The 14027-nt window shown below is 58.1% G+C and overlaps 5 protein-coding genes across 5 annotated transcripts; all 5 read right to left on the bottom strand.

Moving 5' to 3' along the window:
- Positions 1–1341: 1341 nt before the first annotated feature.
- SPRG_11745 (hypothetical protein) lies at positions 1342–3020 on the bottom strand (the record flags this gene model as incomplete). The annotated part of the gene is made up of 2 exons (XM_012350951.1): positions 1342–1777; positions 1816–3020. 2 exons carry the CDS (start codon positions 3018–3020, stop codon positions 1342–1344), a joined length of 1641 nt encoding a protein of 546 aa, XP_012206341.1.
- Positions 3021–3175: 155 nt separating this feature from the next.
- Positions 3176–4892, bottom strand: SPRG_11744 (hypothetical protein). The gene is made up of 4 exons (XM_012350950.1): positions 3945–4892; positions 3471–3740; positions 3368–3427; positions 3176–3318 (listed from the first exon to the last, which is right to left on the bottom strand). The coding sequence occupies exons 1-4, from the start codon at positions 4803–4805 to the stop codon at positions 3214–3216; spliced, it is 1296 nt and encodes a 431-aa protein (XP_012206340.1). The 5' UTR covers positions 4806–4892; the 3' UTR covers positions 3176–3213.
- A 456-nt stretch (positions 4893–5348) lies between these two features.
- Positions 5349–7080, bottom strand: SPRG_11743 (hypothetical protein). Its single transcript, XM_012350949.1, has one exon. The coding sequence runs from the start codon at positions 7062–7064 to the stop codon at positions 5442–5444; it is 1623 nt and encodes a 540-aa protein (XP_012206339.1). The 5' UTR covers positions 7065–7080; the 3' UTR covers positions 5349–5441.
- A 1877-nt stretch (positions 7081–8957) lies between these two features.
- Positions 8958–10548, bottom strand: SPRG_11742 (hypothetical protein; the record flags this gene model as incomplete). The annotated part of the gene is made up of 2 exons (XM_012350948.1): positions 8958–10464; positions 10542–10548. The coding sequence occupies 2 exons, from the start codon at positions 10546–10548 to the stop codon at positions 8990–8992; spliced, it is 1482 nt and encodes a 493-aa protein (XP_012206338.1). The 3' UTR covers positions 8958–8989.
- A 2007-nt stretch (positions 10549–12555) lies between these two features.
- Positions 12556–14027, bottom strand: SPRG_11741 (hypothetical protein). The gene is made up of 8 exons (XM_012350947.1): positions 13855–14027; positions 13735–13802; positions 13584–13687; positions 13430–13540; positions 13303–13373; positions 13058–13259; positions 12815–13009; positions 12556–12766 (listed from the first exon to the last, which is right to left on the bottom strand). Exons 1-8 carry the CDS (start codon positions 13974–13976, stop codon positions 12731–12733), a joined length of 909 nt encoding a protein of 302 aa, XP_012206337.1. The 5' UTR covers positions 13977–14027; the 3' UTR covers positions 12556–12730.

Raw genomic sequence — 14027 nt, 5'->3', positions numbered from 1 at the left:
CACCTCATACGCGCGTCGATACTCCGCGTACGTGTACAGAATGGACAATTGGCTCGTGGTGACGAATGCTATTTAGTCGGGTCACGTGTTTGTCGAGTCGGCGACGGCCAATGTGTGGGACTATTACCTCGTCTACGTCACCAAGCCGAACGGCAAGATGCCGGCCTTTCTCAACCTCAAATGCAACATCCGCCACGTCCAGCAGGTACGAGACCATCTGGACATGAAGACACGATTATGGCGTGCGTTTAGATGCTGCATTTGGAAGAGCATTTTTGCCTCCAACGCTGGGCCGCCAAGATTGACACCCGCGTCTTTCAACCAATAACGAGTCAACGAGCGAGCGCGCCGCTGGCGTGCGGTGTGTGTGACCATCGACTGTCGCTGTGGCGGTCCCAGCGACGCCACTGCCACGCCTGCGGGGAGGTAGCGCTCTCTATTATGACACAGAGGTCAACGCTGCTGGTTGCGTAGTATGCATGCCGGCACTGCAGTCATACGTGGGATGTCCAGCTGCCCTACAAGGTATTTCCAGTGCATCTGTGTGTCGAGTGCTTTACAGGCTCGCCACTGCGCCCACCGTCGCCGCCACCCGTGCGCCTGTGCCACACAGCCCGGTCCGAGCCCGGCACGCTTTCATCCCGGTCGTCGGCCACGTCGCGAAGCCGAGCGAATAGCGCTTATAGTTCGAGTCGCCGCGGCTCGTTTCTTTCGACGTACCTCATGCAGCTTGAGCACGCGACGCACGTATCAGGCCGAGTGCCTCGGCACAGCCGTCACCATAGTTTAAACATAGTTTAGAGTGCACTAATGTCCAAGAAGACCTATGTGATCGACGTTGTTTTGTACTGAGTTCTTGTACTGGTCGAGTGCAACCAATTAGAGAGATGAACGTCGCCATTATCCAGAAGCGCTCTATACCCATGGACAGGACTCTAATCGGAACGATCTTGGTTTGATTCATCAATTGATTGATTGATTCATGGGTGGATTGGTCGTATTGAACGAGCTAACTATATATACAGACATAAGTCTCCGCGTACTAAGATTCACGTACTAGAACGATCGCATGCTATCGCATTGTCTATTCGTAAGGCACGGGTGCATTTTACCGGCATTGGTTGCCGGCTGCCTTAGCAACTTGCCTATATAAGAACGTATGACGTGGCACAACCAGGGCCCTTGATTCGATGTGAATGTCGTCACATCGAATCTACATTCTGAATCAAAGATCCAAGCAATCAAGACCTTGACTGCACGACAAAGAAAGGCATCGGATTGTAGAACGTAACAAAACATGCATACAAGTAGATTCATTAGAATGCTTTCATGGCCACAGTCTCACTTGGAGACAGCATTTCCAGTGTCCAGCACACAACGCGCAATGAGGTCAAAGCGAGGCGTGCCCCACCCCGACACTGCATCCCAGCCGGGACCTGCGCCGAACGCATGCGGGCAGACGAACGCGCCGTTTGCGCTTGCGCCATTGTCACCGACAAGCACGTCAAAGAAGGCGCTTCCGTGCCGCGCGCCCATCTGGTAGAGGAGCGGGTTGAGGAATCCGAGCGGCGCTTGTCCGTGCGTCAAGCGGAGCTCGTTCCAGAGCGTCACCAGCCCCGCAACGACGGGCGTCGACGCGGATGTACCATAGAGACTATTGACGCGACCGTCAATGACCACGGGGTAGTTGGTGCTGAGCGCCGACACATCGGGGTACCCCCGTCCGTGGTGGTTGAAAAACCGATTTGCGACGGTGCATGGGGGCCGTGGAGATAGGCTCGCACAGCGTCGCGCTGGTAGGCTGGTGTCGCATACACGTTGGAGAATCCGCCGCCGGACGTGATGACGCCGTTGGTTGCGCCCGAACAGACCACTTCGTCGCCATCGTCGCCGAGCTGCGTGCCACCGACCGTCGTGACGTACGGACTGGACGCGGGCCACTCGGGCGCCGAGACGGCACATCGACTCGTGGCATTCTTGCTCCCATCGTCATTGACACCTGCGACGCCGTCGTCGCCGCTGGCCACGAGGACCGTGAGGCCGCGGACAGCCATTTTTTGAAACAGCGTATCCAGGTGGAACGCGTAGGGCTTGGCCACTCGCATGATGCGGGCTTCCTCGTCGCCGTACGAGATCGAGTGGACGAGCGCCGGTGCAGGGTCTGAGAGCACCTGGTGAGCCCACGACATAAACGGTTCGTCTTCGGACGAAGACGGGTTGCTGCCGTCAATGCTCCAGACTGTCGTGTTGGCCCCCGGCGCCATGGCCGTAATGTACTGCAGGTCCAGCGAGGCCTCGCCCGTCGGATGCGACGCGTCGTTGAGCCGGTCGCCGCGCTGGGCCACCACGGTGAACGCACTTGTGGGGCCAAACATCCTTTGAAAGCGAGCGAGATCGTCTGGGCTCCACGCTTCGTCGTAAAACGCTGCGATCGCTTGCGTGGCGTTATTGGCCGTCGCATTGGGTGGGACGCGGTAGAGCGATCGGAGGAAGCTCGGTGTCGACCTTGGGATTCCATCCGGCGCGCTTGGATCAATACGCGATCCATGCGGCTTGGGGTGCAGCGGTCCCGTCGTCAACGACGTAAACGTCAGTAGCGCCTGAATGTGCGCTGGCAGCACGATCGGTGACGAGGCTTTAAAAGCGCGCATCCTTGCGTATGTGCGGTGTCGAAACTCGCCGATCGACGTGCGGAGGAGCAAGCGTGTTTCGCGGACACTGCTGTGGACGACGAGCGTGTTGGTCGCCGCCGAGTACGTCGTGCGGCGGTGCCCGAGCCACATGTGCAGCGCGTCGAGGACGAACGAGGCGGGTGCCGTGAGCGCATTTGCTGCGTTCATGTCCAGGTACTTGCCATATCGGGGATGCCCGGGCGTCGACACCTCTGTCAACGTGTTCAAAAGCGCTGTCGGGTCGTGGGCAGCGAGCCCAATCGTCCACGATAGCGGTCGCGTGTCGTCGGCGTCAGCAATATGGTGCCACTTGTGGGACGACCGAATGCCTGCGAACGCTGCTGGCATGATCACGGGACGATCGATCTCGTGTGGTGCGAGAGGTTGGATCTGAAAGCGATCTTGTGGGTTCCATAAATGCATACTAGTACTCGATGCGGAGCCAACCGAATCCTCGATCGACTTGCCTCTCGGATCTGAATTCGCCTGCCTTGCAATATCGTCTGCCTTCAAAAAATGTTGTTCAACATGACGATGACGTCTATGGTTTCTGGGTCACGCGCGTCAAGACACTTTGAATCTTCTCGAGGCGGTCCAGCATATCGTCGTACTCTCGACTCTGCCGCTGCTGCACGAGCTTGGCGACCTAAGCATGCACAAGTCGTCTTAACACGAGACTCTACTCGATGGTCGACCTTGCGTCGGCGGTGGCGTTGCTGTTGGTGTTTTTCGTGCTGTATGGTCGCCAGGCGCTCCTAGTTCATCCGTGTTGTCCTCGCGTCAATGGACATTTCGCACCTGTGTCTTGAGCTGCACCTCCTTGATCTCGGCCGCGTGCGTCGCGTGCAACACGCGTCGGTCCTCGAGTCGGGCGTGCTCGGCGGCTTTTTTTTCTTTGGCGAGTTTGTGCGTGAGCTTGGCTTTCTCGTGGCGCCAGAGTTCAAACTGGTGCTGCGCTTCGGCGCGGCGTCGCGCCTTCTCGGCTTGGATCTCGTTGGGGTCATGGGCGGCTTGAAGCGCGCGCAGTTTGGCTTGTTCGGCTTTCTTCCGCTCGAGCCACGCCTTGACCTACATTGGGCGTGTGCCACCACGTGTCTAACGATGCCAGTGTCCACCTAGTACATAATTTATGTAGAAGGTCCCAGTATTCGAGGACAAAAGTTGTCGCTCTACCTGCTCTTCGCTGTCAGGGTGTCGATGCTTGACATGGGTTGCAATCGTTTCGACTAGAATATCCGTGCATAACACGGCATCGACGCTCCAACGACGTACGGTAGCGCGCCTTTTGCGTCTCGATGGCCATTTTTTTGGCGGTGGTGGCTTTGGATGCAGCGGCTTGTGCTTTGAGACAAGGTCGGTGCGCGCCGGTGACGGTTCAAATCCATGCACGTACGGAAGCAAAGCGGGTGAAATTGGCTTCATCGCGAGCAAATCACTGGGCCACGTATGTAGGTCCGGTAGCGATGTGGGTTGGCGCGCGAGGCTCGCGTTCGGATTGATTGGCGGAAGGATGTCGATCGATTGGGACGCGGCGAGGACAAGAGGGGCGTCAACGTTGATCGATTTGCTTGCTATTGGAGGGGGTGGGAGCGGCTCGAAGGCGTCGTCCACAGGGCTTGAGCTTTCCTCGGCGGCAAATTCGCAGAGCGCAGTCGTCGTCTCGCGGTCTGAAGACTGCTCATCGTCTAGCGGCAGGGTGGCTGCCACGGATGGGGCTGCCAATAGCGTGTTCTCGCTGCTCGGTTGGGTGGGTGTATCCTCGCGGGGGGTGATGCCTGTCTCCGGGGGCGTGGGCGTCGTATCAGGTGACAACGCGTCCGGCGGCCGACCCGGTGCTTCGGTGGCAAATGTCATTTGCTTTTGTACTTGGCTCATGAAATCGTTGTCGTCGTCGTCGTCGTCGTCTCTGATTGCATTTCTCGCGGTGGTCTCGTCGTCCGGTGGTGCCAGAACACCGCCATTGTCGTCGTCGTCGTCGTCGTCACTCAGATCCTGCGCCATGAGGGCGCGTGTGTGTGCATCGATCGGCGTCCCAAGCGACGTCGGTGTCGTGCCCGTGGATGCGCCAAACGACCGCTGGAACTGAAGCTGCTTCTCGAGGTCGTTCGGCTCGGACGGCCGCTGGATTTCCATCGTAAACGGATTGTAGAGGTACGAGCCGCCGTGGCCGTCGTCGCACGTGACCCACCGAGTCGTCGTCGTCGTCGTGTTGTTCTCTACTATCATGTCGCCGTCAACCCGCCGCCGCCGGCCGGAACCGCATCAATGCATTCTACCTGCACTTCAACCGTTTCAATGCTGCCACCCAACCGTAAGCGTTGAGAGCAATGTGACGCATCCCAGTGATTCATCGGCACTCCATTCTCGCACCAAGTCCGAGGACATGGAGCACGCGTGGTGCGTTCAAGCGCTGCCAGCACGTTGAGGTTTCACCGTCGAGATGGACGGGATGCGTCAACAGGAGGCTAGGTAGGGAGTTCGCATGATGTGGCCTCTCGCCTCGAAGCCGCCACGCTACTTCCATTGGCTACCGGTCCATTGACATATTGTCCATTGCCCCCAGTGCATTGCCCCCATGGGAATAAAGACATTTTACATTAAACAACGCTACTGCAGCTTCTAAAGGAGCCGCACCTTGTGCTCCCGCCACCAAACCAAGAGTGGACAATGGAGGTAGGTTACAACAAATGCGATACATTCAACAATAGATTACTACTACCTACTAACTAATTCTAGCGACTGAACACATCCACACGGTCGCAAGGACGATTACAAAATGCGGTCCCCGCCCGGTGTGAAGACGACGATCTCTTGTGACGGACGGCCGTCATAGTCCATGCGCTTGTTGTCGCTGATGCGCCGGCGCACGACGCGCACAATGAGGACGACGGCGACGACACCGGCGACGGCGACGACACCGGCCATGATGTACCCAAAGATGCCCGAGCCAGACGCCTCGTCCGCGCCGCTACGGACGTTGGCCGTCACCGCTGGCGCCAGTGTCGTCGTACCCGACCGGATGGAAGGTGTCGGCGTCGTCATGCCAGGACACGGCGTCGACGAGCCATCGGCGGACGGGCACGGCGTCATGGTGCACGGCGTCACGGACGGGGCCGTTGTCACCGAGCTTGCTTCGGCCTGCACAGGTGCATCGGTCCATGGGCCCGGCGACGGCGCCACCGACGTGGTCATCGGTGCATCGGTCCATGGGCCTGGCGACGGTGCGTTCGTCGACGACGGGCTGGGCGACGGACCTTCTGTCCAAGGCGCCGGGCTTGGGCTCGGCGACGGGGCAGGTGTCGGGTACTGCGACGACGGCGACGGCGATGGGGCGGGCGACGGCGACGGTGATGGAGCGGGCGACGACGCCGGGCTTGGCTGGGGAGATGGCTGAGGCGACGGACTGGGCGACGGACTCGGCTGGGGCGACGGCTGCGGCTGCGGCGCACCGATCGCGGGTTGACCGCTCTTGACAAAGAAGCCCTTGTCCCACAACGACTGGAAGCCCTCCGGGTAAAACTGACCTGCTGCCGGACCCTTCATCGCGTCCGACGTGCGGCCGCTGTCGGTGCACTGACCGTCGCTCTCGCCCGGAACCTTGAGCCACAAGTAGTAGTCGACAATCGAGTTGCCCGTCTGGTCCGTCGGCGGCGCGCCGATACCTGCCGACTTGGCGTTGCACCATTCGTTTTGCGGCGACCCGTTGCTGTTGCGCGAGGTGTCAATGACGCAGTGGAGACCGCCGGTCGCGCTCGAGTACGATTGGCACAGCGACACCATCTCGTTGGTGCCGTGGTAGTTGGATGTGTCAACGGCAATACCGTTGATGCGGCCGGCCGACTTGAGCCGGTTGAGCGCATCGACCGCCGTCTTCTGCGTCGACCACGCCGCCACATCCACATAGATGTGGGCCTTGGCGTTCGTCGAGATCTTTTGGATCGCGACCTTCAAGTTGGCTTCGTAGTTGTTGGCGACGGCGCACGCGTTGCCCGAGATGAGGCCAATGGCGTCCGGCTCGACCACGTAGATGACTTCTTTCTGGCCGACGCGGTCGACGAGCGACTGGATCCAGCTTGCGTACGCAGCGGCGTCCTTGTTGCTGCCGCCGTTCGAGTAGCCGCCGTCGCCGCAGTCCTTGTTGGGCAGGCCGTAGATGACGATGACCGGGATGTCGTTGCCGCACTGGCTCATGAGAGCGTCGATCTGGTCGCCGTGGGCGCGGTCCGAGTACCAGCTGCCGACAGCGTGCTTCTTGAGCTCGTTGATGGCCGGGATGAAGGCGGCGTTCTTGGTTGCCTCCGAGTACGAGACGGGCTGGACAGCGTTGCAGAGGCCGGCGGCGACCGACGTGGCCATGGCCGACGCGACGGCAAGCACGCTCCGAATGTTCATGCTGCCGCAAATACGTGAATGGCATGCGAGGCGTGGGCTCGCCGAAGCACCAGGTGGCGGCTTCGAACCCACGCGGCAGCTCTTGGGTGATCTTAGCCATAAGTAACGATGCGAGGAGCCAATGATGTGGCGCAGCGAGAATCGAAGATGTGATATCGCAGTTGCTTGCCCGAACGTGTGGGCGTCGCAAGTCGCACCAAAGAACGCGCGCCTACCCTTCGGTCGATCGAACGCTAGAGCGATAACGATTCCGTCATGGTTCCCACTACTAGTACTGCCGATCGAACGAGATCGGGACCACTTCGAGCCCTGCTTCACGCTCCATTTTTACATTTTCACATTTTTGCATTTTCTTTTTTCCAATCCACTGTCGTCAATGGCAGCAGGAACGGCGATCGGCCCAACGACCGTCGACTGGAAACCATGTGCCAGGTGCGCCATCGGGTCGAGCTACCGCAGAGTGGTCGTCGGGGAAGGGTTCCATTGACCACGAATAGCTTTGTCGTCTGCGGGGCTATGGAGAAAAGGACTTTATAGAAAGAAGTAACATCTTTGGAGAAAGCTATCTATGCAAGTCGAATGCACAAGGCATCTCTAACAGTCGAGATATAGCCGAATACAGTCGCGTGTGGTTGTTGATGGTGTCCGGATATGAGGTGGATTTGTCCGGATAATGCGACGAGATGCAGGCTTTAGTGGCTGATAGGCACCACAGGCTTGGTCAACGACTGACCGCGCTTGGCCGATTCGGAAGTCGAGTTCGCGACGCGCGGTCTATCGCAGCGTTCGGTACCACCAGCAGTGACGATCGACAGAGGGTTGGATGGGTCCGTAGATACCAGTCGTCGGTGCCATCCTATGTAGTATGTAGGGCGACCTCGCTCCTGACGCTCCAACGCAACGTAGTGGACGAGCAGAGCAGAAGCATCTTTCATCTCTGCCGACCAACCCGATTGATTTTCGAAAGACGTTGAGATGGAAAAGCTTCCGTGATGCCATTGACATTTCGGTCCAGTGAACCGGTCAGTCGCCAGTGGGATTCGAACCCGCGACGGACGGAACGGTATCCTAGTCCATTGTGGTTCTTCGCGCCACCTTGCACTTGGAGGGGCACTTGGCGGTTGATACGCCGTGTGGCGCTTGCCTCGAGCAGATCAGGCAGATCTTCCAGTGTGCGCGATGTAGTGAGCTCGGCACCTTGCTGACGCCGTCGTGGTGCTGCTCATGAGATCGTTCGCGGGCACAAGAAAGATACCTCCCCTCTTGCAGGTCACGTCGGCTTCAATGCAATGATGCGGTTGCTCTTGCCTTCATGATTTCAGTTCGCAGCGCAGAAGCAGCAATCAACGGGGTGTCGCCAGCCTTTGTCCAGTGCCATGCTCTTGGCACTTGAAAAACGGAAGCACGTGATTTAGCTTTTTTGGGCTCGTTGCAGTCGGTTGAAACTAGAGTCAGGGCAGATGTCCTCCTTCGAGCTGCGCAATGGGATGCAGATAGTACGTATGTGACTCATGAAATGCGCCCAAGACTGCCTTGTACACGTGGCATCCTCTGCACCGCCCATGCCGGAACAAAACACTCGCAACTCGCCGGCTGAGTAGCAAAGCAATGGCCATCTCACTCTTTCAGATTGTCTTTGGCTGCACAAAAGTGCTGTCCTAGCTGTACAGCTGTGTGTCGTGATACGACGACCATCGACAACCATCACAAGAGCATCGTATGGACCGATAACATGGACCCTCTTCGGTTCACCGCGCCATGTCGGACTGTATTGGTCTACTGTATTTGTGAACGGTCACGCTTCTGTTCTGTTGTGCAGACCGGTACGCACAGCTCGTAGAAAACACACATATACAATTTCAACACACACAACAACGACGACGACGACGGACGACTGACGGATGGAGCAAAGGCGCATGTTGGGCTTAGAGCACGGCTTCGCTGTACCGGGAGGTACCCACGAGCACGACGATGCCGCGCGAGTCGCGTTCGATCATGTCGTCGTCCTTCTCGCGCAAGTTGCGCTTTCGGATGACGACGGCCGCAAGGACCGCGGCCACGACCGCCGCGACACCGACGAGCGACGCAAGCGCAATCACAATGCCGTTGCTCGACGACTCTTCGCCGCCCGACTGGACGCTCACAACGTTGGCGGCCGCGGTTGTCGCCATCGGCTTGGTCGTCGGCGCAATCGACGCTGCTTCGGTCACCGAGGCGGGCTCTTCGGTCGTCGTCGTCGTGGGTGCCGGTGTCGTTGTCGTCGCATTGGTCGGTGCCGGTGTCACTGTTTCCGTTGTCGGTGCCGGGGTCTCGGTTGTTGGTGCCGGTGTCGACGTCGCGGGTGCACTTGTGCTCGGCGACGGTTGCGGCGATGGTTGCGGCGACGGTTGGTTGCCCCAGTTGCCGCCGATCTTGGGCATGCCTTTTTCGCTGACAAAGTAACCTTGGTCCCACAGCTGCGCCAAGTGGTTCTCAAAGAACTCACCGGCGGCAGGCCCCTTGCTCGCGTCGGACGAGTGCGTGCCGTTGTCGCACCCCCCGTCGCTCTCCCCCGGCACCTTGATCCAGAGGTAGTGGTCGACAATCGAGCTGCCTGTCGGTGTCCCCGGCGGCGCGCCAATGCCACCCGACTTGGCGTTGCACCACTCGCTTTGAGGCGACCCACGGTAGTTGCGCGAGGTATCAAAGACGCAGTGGAGACCACCGGTCGCACTCGAGTACGCTTGGCAAATGCTCTTGAGCGTGTTCGTGTCCTTGTAGTTGGACGTGTTGATGGCAATGCCGTTAAGGCGACCGGCCGACTTGAGGTTGGACAGCACCTCTTGCGCCGCGCCTTGATTGGCCCAGCCCGCGACATCGGCGTAGATCTGCGCGTTTGCATTCGACGAGAGCTTTGTGAGCGCGACCTTGAGGTTCGGGAGGTACCCTCGTTGTGTCGCGCACTCGTTGTTGGCCAAATTGCCAATCGCATCCGGCTCGAGGATGTAAATGACGTTGGTGTTGCCGACGCGGGACACGAGGCTGTCGATCCAGCGCGCATAGTCGGCCGGCGACTGGTTGCCGCCGTTCGACGAGTAGTGCCCCGCGCAGTCCTTGCCCGGAAGACCATAGATGACAATGACAGGGGTGGCGCCGGCGCATTTTGAGAGCAATTCCGAGATCGAGTCACCACCGCGGTCCGTGTACCAGGTCGCGGTCGCATACTCGCGCAACACGTCGACGACAGGTTTCAAGTGCGGTTTTTGGGCCGCTGCGGCGTATGAGACGGGTGGCACGGCGGTGCAGAGGCCCGCCGAGACGGCGCTGGCAGCCAACGCCATGGCCGCAAGAAGGCGCGGGACGTAATACATGGGAAGAGTGAAATTCGGGAATGCGCCGTAGACGCTGCCCACGCCCGCATCTGGTTCGTGCAGATTGCACTTGTGTGTCACGGCATCACCCTGGTGTAGGTTTGAGCCAATCACTGCCTCGCATCACCTTGCATTTTGCATTTTGGCCAATCAAACGCAACGATGTCCATGGCAGCTGAGCGATAACTTTGCATACTTTCGGACGTCGACCGATTGCGACGACCGCGTGGCAGCTCCAACGTGGTCGCCGCAGTAGCTTGTCCAGGCGAGTACTAGTAGCAAGTATCTTGTTGTACGAGACAGTGCCGTCTTTGCTTCGTCACCGCCTTTAGATGGCGAAGCGCGCCGCCGAGCTTACCGTTGGCCGTGAGCAAGGAGGCAAGGAGGCGGCTGGTGCACTTGCTGAATCTTGAAGCGACTACGACCGCTCCAAGCAAGGTAGTACTGGATCGTGCGTGGTATGCAGCGAGCGAATAGCTTATATTACAATCGCTCGTTGACGACGAACGACGTGAGGTGCGTGGTATAAGTATACGTGTTGAGCTGGTGCGTGTCGCCGCTGGTGGGATGCTCGCGGAATCAGCGACCTTATTTCAGGCGCACTCCTTATTCGAGCCTTGGTTTCGGTGTTTTGATGCATATTCCATACCGATTTGCACCATAGACCTGCCCTCTTGAGCGCCGACGGTGTCGCCGCGGCAGATGGTTCATCGGAAATTAAGCCACCGATCAGCTTAGCGTTTCTCGCCAAGGCTACTATTACGTCTAGCACCCACTCGAGATAATACTAGCTATCAAGAGCGAGAGCTTCGAAAGGCTGGACAGGCACGGACCAATTTACATGTAGTGAGTGCGTCGACGTCGACGCGCCACTTGCGACGCACGAAACTCTGAAACGAAGTTTACAAAAACACGCTCCGAACGGGGGTGTACAAAGGGTTAAATGGGTAAATCCGGGCTTTGGCGAGGCCAGTGTATCTCGTCAGTGTGTTTCAAAGCTGTCGCGCAGTTCTGTCGCGCCGTCTGCCCGTAGCCGTGAACGACTGGCGCTGAAGCGGGAGGATCCATTGCTCGGCCTACAATCGCTGCGCTGGGGCATGGTCGGATTGCAGCCAGTTGGTCGACTGTCGGACCGATGCTCGGCGCTGGATCCTTTGCGCTGAACGGAGGACGTCGCAGTGTAGCGTAGCGAGTATTACGAAGACCGACTGCATTCAAAAGTCACTGCTGGCTGTAGTTTAGAGCTTAGCTCGCTAGGATTTCCAGTCTTAGCTCGCTAGGATTTACAGTCTTCACTCATGTGCCATTTACGGTATGCAAAAAAGTATCTTGTGTGGACCACGTCATCATGGAAATCGTTATCGCCGACCCAACCGGCGTCGCAGTTGGAGCCAAGACTGCAATATACGAAGCGCTGCCGTGGATAATAGTGTCTTTTATAGCTTGAGCAAATTGGAACCCACCTCTCTCGGCCCGCGAGTTGGCCGATCCCCATGAAGTCATGGTGATTTCACACGTGTGAAAAACTTGCATGAAACCGTTTCTCACGTGTGAGAAATGTGTGGATACAGCCATGGGTGCATCGGACCGAGCACAGAGGGATTCATACTGGACAATTCCTCGCTACCGTCCTGGAGCAGACGTGCACCATTGAAGATGCACGTTGGTCTAGCTCGTTGGCCTCGTAACGTTACGTGTAATGTAGCTGCTGTGGTCATGAACACTCCTACGCCTCCTCCAAGAGTTGAACTCGGTCGAATTGAAACCACGAATTTTGAACGGTCGCAAGACAACCGTCGTGAGAGCAGTGATTATTCTTGCCAAACGTTGTATTTCGACGCGTAGATTCGCACCTAGTGGGCTAGTACGTGTAGTAGAATGAGCTGTGGTCGCAATAGCTCACATTTCGAAGTTGGGATCCTACAGGCTCGTCCGACCAGGTATTATATATAATACTCTGAGAACCAAGAGCTGACTGACACGCATGCACCGCTAAACGCAACTTTTAAAGCAGCTGCAGCCCTGTTGCACGGTGAAAACCATCACGGAGCTTTGCGGCAACAGAATATCAACACTACAGTCCCTTGTATGGGTCGGCCAAAGCACATGATACCACCAACGTACGAGCGAATTGGACGCTGACTCGGTGGCCAACGGCAAACATAAGATGGGCACGTCTCTCATCCACGAAAAGTCGAGTGGAGAAGGCTGTATCGTATTCTATGCTCATCGAGTCGACTGCGCACGCCTTTTCTTCTGGTAATGGTAACGCACCAATCGTCCACGTTCCAGGTGTAACAAGAGTGAATGCACTGCTCAGCCTTCCGTGTCCATGGCGACATCGGCCGTCGCCTAGCACAGGATGTATCGACATGCACAGACGAGACTGGGATTTGGTACCTCCAGGAGGTGCTGAATCGAGCACGTGGTGCTGAGAATGTGCGCAATCTTGGTCCAGCTGTCGGCGATCCCGCGCTGGGCCGAGCAGCGCTTCTGGAAATGAACGCCGGTCGCATCAACCACCACGGAGCTGTCGTCCGCCACCATCCACGCCAGCGTTTCGATCGAGCACCGCACCAGATCGCCCGCCACAATCTACCCTTCGCTCTCAGACCTCGGCGGTGTGCACATCCGACCGCGTACCTCATGCCCTGTCATGGTCTCGGGTGCGAGCGTGGTGAGCACGTGTCCTTCAATCGTTTCACACGCAAAAGCCTCGGTCACTGTCAGCACGATCGTGAGCTGGCTCGGATATGGACTTGTGGTTGCGTCCTTCCAGAGCAGCACGAGTGGCGAGAGCCCGAGCGTATAGACACCCGCCTTGCAGTAGAAGAGAAGTCCGTCCCTACCGTCCATGTAGCATAAGCGTGGAGGCGAAAAGGTTGTACTTGGAGAAGGAAAACGCGCCATAGTACGCCGTCGAGAGCCCTTCCGGCGTGCAGTCAAAGTACGGAATCGGCTACGAAGAATCGGATTCAAGGCTCCATTGGATAGTATATATACGCGGCTGGATACCTGAAAGGCAAATGGATTGGCCGACGAGATAGTCGCGGCCGACGTCTCGGAGAGCTTGTCTTGGAGCCAGTAGAAGCGAAACTCGGCCGTGCAGTCGTACAAGAGGTAGCCCTACGATCGAGGTGAGCGACCGGCGCCTTGGTCGACAACCTACCTTCCAGCACATGACATCAAGAACGTAAAAGGTTCCGTCAACGTCGTTGAAGATGCAGTCGAGGACGCAGTACTGGTCGGCGCCGTATTTCGTCTTGCGCGAGCCTCATGCGTACATGAGCTACCATTGGAGGTCGTCGAGGTCGTCGTACCGCTGGGCAGCGCCGACGGAAACTTCTTGAGCACGCTCCCGCTGTGCGTCCGCGCGATGGTCGTGCCACTACACGAGGGATTGTAAGACGACGAGATGCAGCATGCGACGCGTGACCTACTTGGCTGCGATCACGAGGCAGCGCTTGCCGTCGGGGCGCGGCAAGACGAGCCAGCCCTCGCCGTTGCCGGCGTGCGTGCCATTGAGCTGTGTCGGTATGTCCACCATCCACTCCGGGTGCATGAGCTGGTTGCTATAGATCGATCGCCGGCCCTTTACGCGGTCTTCGCGCGT

The sequence above is a fragment of the Saprolegnia parasitica genome, assembly GCF_000151545.1.
Source record: "Saprolegnia parasitica CBS 223.65 unplaced genomic scaffold supercont2.72, whole genome shotgun sequence".
NCBI classification, from domain to species: Eukaryota; Oomycota; class Saprolegniomycetes; order Saprolegniales; family Saprolegniaceae; genus Saprolegnia; species Saprolegnia parasitica.
This window is presented reverse-complemented; position numbering and strand designations above follow the sequence as displayed.